Source organism: Arachis duranensis, chromosome 3, assembly GCF_000817695.3.
Source record: "Arachis duranensis cultivar V14167 chromosome 3, aradu.V14167.gnm2.J7QH, whole genome shotgun sequence".
Taxonomy (NCBI): Eukaryota; Viridiplantae; Streptophyta; class Magnoliopsida; order Fabales; family Fabaceae; genus Arachis; species Arachis duranensis.
In genome coordinates this window covers 40445072-40450445 of record NC_029774.3, presented here as the reverse complement: position 1 = coordinate 40450445, position 5374 = coordinate 40445072, and the positions used below count along the sequence as shown (strand labels likewise).

Sequence of the window (5374 nt, the reverse complement as noted above, 5' to 3'; positions counted from 1 at the left end):
TTTTAAAAAGTAAATTTATTAATAATTTATGAAAATTTAAAATTTTTATAAATTACGAATAAAAATTCTATAAAATTATTTTTTTTATTATTTAACAGATTCTTTTCAAAAAAATTATATTATTCTAAAATAAAAAAAGTTAACCAAAGTATAAAAAAATACTTTGTCTTTGGTAAAAAATAGACAAAGACTAAATTGAGTTTTTACTTTTTACTCCTCTTCTTGGAACCCAATGGTTAGACAGTTTGTTTGGCTGTGGCCTGTGGCCTGTGGGTTCTTGAAACGACGACGTCTGCTTATTACAGTTAGCAAAAAGCCCTTGCGGTTCTAGAGTATTGAGATTTGATCAGGCATTGCCTTTTCGAAGAGCTGCGTCACCATAACGCACCGTTTCATTCCTCTTCCTCACTCAGTCCCTATTCCTCCTCCTCTTCTTTTCTTTCCTCCCTGAACTCTGCGCAGTACAATCACGCGAACCACATAAAAAGGGTTTCTGGTTTCGTTGCTCCACACAACACAATCAACAATGGCAGACAAACCCCAACCGGTTCGGGTAGTGTACTGCCCCGTGTGCTCTATGCCACCCGAATACTGCGAATTCGGACCCGATTTCGAAAAATGCAAACCCTGGTTGATCCAAAACTTCCCTGACCTATATCCCGATCTTCTCAAAGGTAATCAATCTTTCCAATTTTTAAATTTTTATTTTATTTTTTCCTGAACAGCAGTTACAATTCAAATTTCCCAATATATTCACTGTGAATTTATTTATTTTGAATTTGAAACCTAACTCCTTTGAATTTGTTTGTTCATTTTAATTTTGACGGCGCAGAAACGAATGAAAGGGATGCTGATAAAGTTGCTGATAAGCTTCAAGTTACCGGTATATCTTCGGGGTCTAGTGATGGAGCTGCTACCTCAGGTTTTCTTCTTTTTTGTTTTTTCTTTTCCCCTTCGCTCATTTATTTATATATCTATTTTGCTGCATTGCTATTTGATGTTGAAGATTGGAGTTGTGATTGGTGAATTTTGCTGTGATTTTATTTCAGAAAATGGTTATTAGTTCTAGCAAGCAAATGCAATGGTTACTTGTGTTTCTTTTCACTTATTTTGGGTATTGTTTTGATTGGAACAACACTCATATTTTCATTGTGTACATTTGTCTAGATATGAGTATTATTATGTCACGGAATTCCATTTCATTTTCTTTTTTCAAATGCAGAACAAAAGTGTACATGGAATTAAGGCCCCCTCCCCACCCCACCCTTCTTTTTGTATTTTTTCCTGGTAGTTTTCTTCTTATGAAATGCAATTCATAAAAGTCAACATTCTAGAAGTTTCAGACCTGACATGTCAGTGAATTGAATATTTTGCTTTGTTTACCATCATTTATTCATTTCAGTTTTGTTATTTCACGAGTTTGATAAATTGGATGTTGTTCTTGTACTGCTTCCGAATTGGTTAAAGCCAAAGCATTTTGAAGTCCTGCTGATGTTATATTGTTATGATTTAGCACCAAAGCAAGAAGAGGTCAAGCGTCTTCCTGGTGGGAAGATAAAGAAAAAGGCATGTCTTGGAATTTTTTTGCTGCTCTCAAATAAAAGATTCTCATCAATCATCACCATCGTTTATACTAAATGCCATCATTCCAATCATTTGATATGTTCTTAACTTGCATTTTTTTACAGGAGAAGCAAGAGGTTGTTATTGAGAAAGTCATTCGTAACAAACGAAAATGTATCACGACTGTGAAAGGACTAGAACTTTTTGGTAAGCTATAACTTCATTATCGCAAGACACTCATTAACAGATGCTATTAATATTTAAGTCATTCTATTTTATTGCATCCCAGGTGTCAAGCTCAGTGATGCTTCAAAGAAACTTGGTAAAAAGTTTGCTACAGGAGCCTCTGTTGTAAAGGTGAATAACTATTAGCTTTTAGGTGGTGGTCATAGTTGTTTAATAGATGTAATTGATATCTTATACTACTGTGGATTGATTGGTGTCAGGGTCCAACTGAGAAAGACCAAATTGATGTTCAAGGGGATATATCTTATGACATTGTGGAGTTCATTACAGATACATGGCCTGATGTAAGTGACTTTGATTTCCAGTTTGCTATTTAGTTCTGATTTAGTATGTTGAAATATAAAGCGTAGCACAAGTATCTTGCTCAAGCAGGGTCCGGTAAAGGGCCGTATCTGAAGGCTGTAATGTAGGTAGCCTAACCAATAAAATTTACTGTTATCATGATTTAGTCATAGTGTCTGTTATCAAATTGTCATTAATTTGTGAAGAGAGGGTGCTTGCTATTGGATGTTTTAATGTCACTATAGGAATGCATAGTAAAGAAAGTTTGTCTCAAAGTGTTAATGTGTTGTACGCCAACCTATGTGATTTATGAACACTTCATTTACAAAGGGTACAACTTTTGAATGGAGCAAAGACATTTTACTTGTTTCTTTTATTATAACTTGTAACATTTGTTTATTTTCTTTTAGTCACCTAATTATCTTGATAAATTGGACCAATGGATTTATTAGTATTAACAATCCTGTGTAATGTTGATGCATAACTAGTTAGCAAATACAATGGTCTTCCCCAAAAAAGTGTTTTTTTTTTTATTAGGTAAAGAATACTTTTTGTCCTGAATGTTTTCAAAAAGTTTCAAAACTACCCGACGTTAATTTAATCCAATTTTGTCCCTATCGATTAAAACAAGTTTCAATTTTACCCCTATCGAACAGTCCACAGTTAGTCAACTTGTTTTATTTGCCTCCAAACCCTACCCTTCCTATGATCCTCCCCTTCTCTCTCGCAGACCTTCCTTCTCTCTTCCCAAACTCAGCAGTAGCAACACCGCCCCCTCTACAAGTCGTAACCATCACCGCCACTGCCTCTACCGCCACCCGTCCTCTGCTCCTTCACAAACCAACTTGTGAGAAAAATGAAGTGATCATATAACTTTCTAAAGCAAATATAATTATGAATAACTGTAGAAATTACAGGGGATGTCATTCTATTTCCTTCCCTTTGTCTTAAATAGGTAAATTGGGAGTTCACTAACTTCTTGCAGTCCTCATGAAATTATGACAAGATAACAAATGTGAAGTAATGGTACAATATGCTGGAAAATATGGATCTATAACTAAAACCGAAAGTTTTGATCAAGTGGGTTGTCTTTTGCAGTTGATAACTTTTGTTTTCGGTACAGGATTTGTACTGTCACCGATTCTTGATAACTGAGTTTCCTTTATCCCAATCTTTTGGAACTTCTTTATGATGGAAAACCTATCTTCCTCTTGCAGGTCCCAGAAAGTGCAATTTACTTCATAGAGGATGGAAAGAAGGTTCCAGCTGCTTGATATTGGAATCCTGAATTAATACTTTGGACTGATGGCCAGACTTAGCTATATTTCTGTAATTTTGAAGTAAAGGGTTGATAAACTTTGTATCTCATCTTTTGGCAACATGTTTTTAGGTCTTTAACTATTACTGTAGTGTGGCATGATCCCTGATGATGGGCATCAGCGTATGTATTTACGGTAAAACTATTCCTGAGTTAATAGTTTGCGTATATACTTATTATATATAGAAGCAAAAGGAAGAAAAGCTTCGATTGCTTCGTTTTTGTACTTGCATGAAGGATTTAGCTATTTAATGGAAGCTGAGGATTTATTTTGCGAAAAAAAAAAGTTGTTTCACATGTATTGCAATATTCAATTATAAAATCCAACTCTAACCTGGGATTTTTCTTAAATAAATAAAAAAATTATTTACGAAAATATATAATTTGTAGCATTTTTATTGATTTACAATCTATCACTTATCTCGTTTATAGTGTAAACAGTAAATGAGATAAGACATGATACGACGTGCATGTATGATATTTGCACACGTGTGCATTATGCTTGTCTTGTTTATAGTATAAATAAGATATACACGGTGTTATTTAGTTTACACTAGTAAGAAGGGCGCATATATATAGAACTTGTTTACAAGGTGATTTGAAGTCATTTTTCATCCATTTCTTCTAATTTTCTCTTACTTCTAATCTTTTCTAATTATATTATCGAGGTGCTTGGAGATTATGGCGCGCACAGATGCATGAGATGAGAACATCAACTGCTTAAACGCGACGTAACATATTGGTGGGACAATTGATTTCCGGGTTAGTATTGTTATATTGTTATTTTCATGTTTAAGTTAAATATGGATGTATCTATAGTCATGATTAGGGTATATTTATAGATGTAGTATATGTTAGGTGGTAGAATCTATTGTTAATAAGCGTTAATTAATAGGTATGGCTTAATTTATTTGTTAAATTATTTTATTAAGTAAATGTTTGTTGCATTTTGTTATTTATTTAATTTGATTTCTATATTTTTAATTTTAATTTTGATAATTTGGTAGACAACTTTTTTGGTAAGTGTTAATGGATAGATATGATTTAATTTATTAGTTAAATTAATTTATTATGTTTATTTCATTTTTTTATTTATAAACTATTTGATTTTTATATTTTTAATTTTAATTTTGATAGCTTGATAGATAACTTTTTTTTAACTGTTATTCAATGTTTTAATGGGTCTTATGATTGTTTGGCATGTTTTTTTGACATTTGATTTTTAAAAATTAATTATTCTGTTTCCAACTGAGTTATGAAATGTCAAATACTTGTTAGTCTATTTTTATTGTTTTTTTATTTCGAAATTTTAATGTTTACTTTTGAAATAGATTTCTTATTCCACTTTTTATTTATCAGAGGCATCGCCGACTTCTCTGTAGGGGAGTGAGTCACACGCTTGCACCACAGGATGCCATTGTCCCTTACTTGAGAGAGGCTGAGTTTGGCGACACGGTGTGGTTTAGGGACTTCGTGTTTGACAACTCCCTGATCACTGCATTCGTGGAGCGCTTGATGAGCAAATACTAAAACTCACGGATACTAGCAAGTGCACCAGATCGTTCAAGTAATACAATGGCGAGTGGATATCGTTTCCACGAAGATTAAAGGACTAAGCAAGTAAATATCAAGTTGAATTTCTAATTAGATCGAATGACCTAAATTGATGAGTGGCTGAACCGTGTCTTGCTGGAACTTTAGAATGTGGAATGCTAAAGAGGAAGTAGTGAACATGTGATTTGATTGAGAGAAAATAGCGAGCGAGAGTGTCAGGGGTTTCGGAGATGTTTAGTTCCCAGGAGAATTAAACTTTGTTTATCTATTTTAATGCATGCAAAGACCTTTTTCACGGTAAATCATAAATAACTGAATCCTAATTCCTTGGCTTCTCAGCTTATCCTCAATTAATCAAACGCCAATTCCTTGGTCAACCGATTAATTGAAGAGGTTTAGCACAAATTTGAT

The 5374-nt window shown here is 33.5% G+C and overlaps 1 protein-coding gene across 1 annotated transcript; it reads left to right on the top strand.

Annotated features, from left to right (window-relative positions):
* The first annotated feature begins 325 nt into the window (after positions 1-325).
* On the top strand, positions 326-3635 carry LOC107478834 (translation machinery-associated protein 22). Its single transcript, XM_016098971.3, has 7 exons — positions 326-674; positions 833-922; positions 1514-1566; positions 1689-1770; positions 1853-1920; positions 2010-2093; positions 3309-3635. The coding sequence occupies exons 1-7, from the start codon at positions 527-529 to the stop codon at positions 3363-3365; spliced, it is 582 nt and encodes a 193-aa protein (XP_015954457.1). The 5' UTR covers positions 326-526; the 3' UTR covers positions 3366-3635.
* Positions 3636-5374: the final 1739 nt, after the last annotated feature.

Coding starts and splice junctions, on each gene's coding strand:
- LOC107478834 (XM_016098971.3), top strand. CDS start 527: ATGGCAGACAAACCCCAACCGGTTCGGGTAGTGTACTGCCCCGTGTGC. Junction 1,771..1,852: donor GAAAGGACTAGAACTTTTTG/GTAAGCTATAAC, acceptor ATTGCATCCCAG/GTGTCAAGCTCAGTGATGCT. Junction 2,094..3,308: donor TTACAGATACATGGCCTGAT/GTAAGTGACTTT, acceptor TTCCTCTTGCAG/GTCCCAGAAAGTGCAATTTA.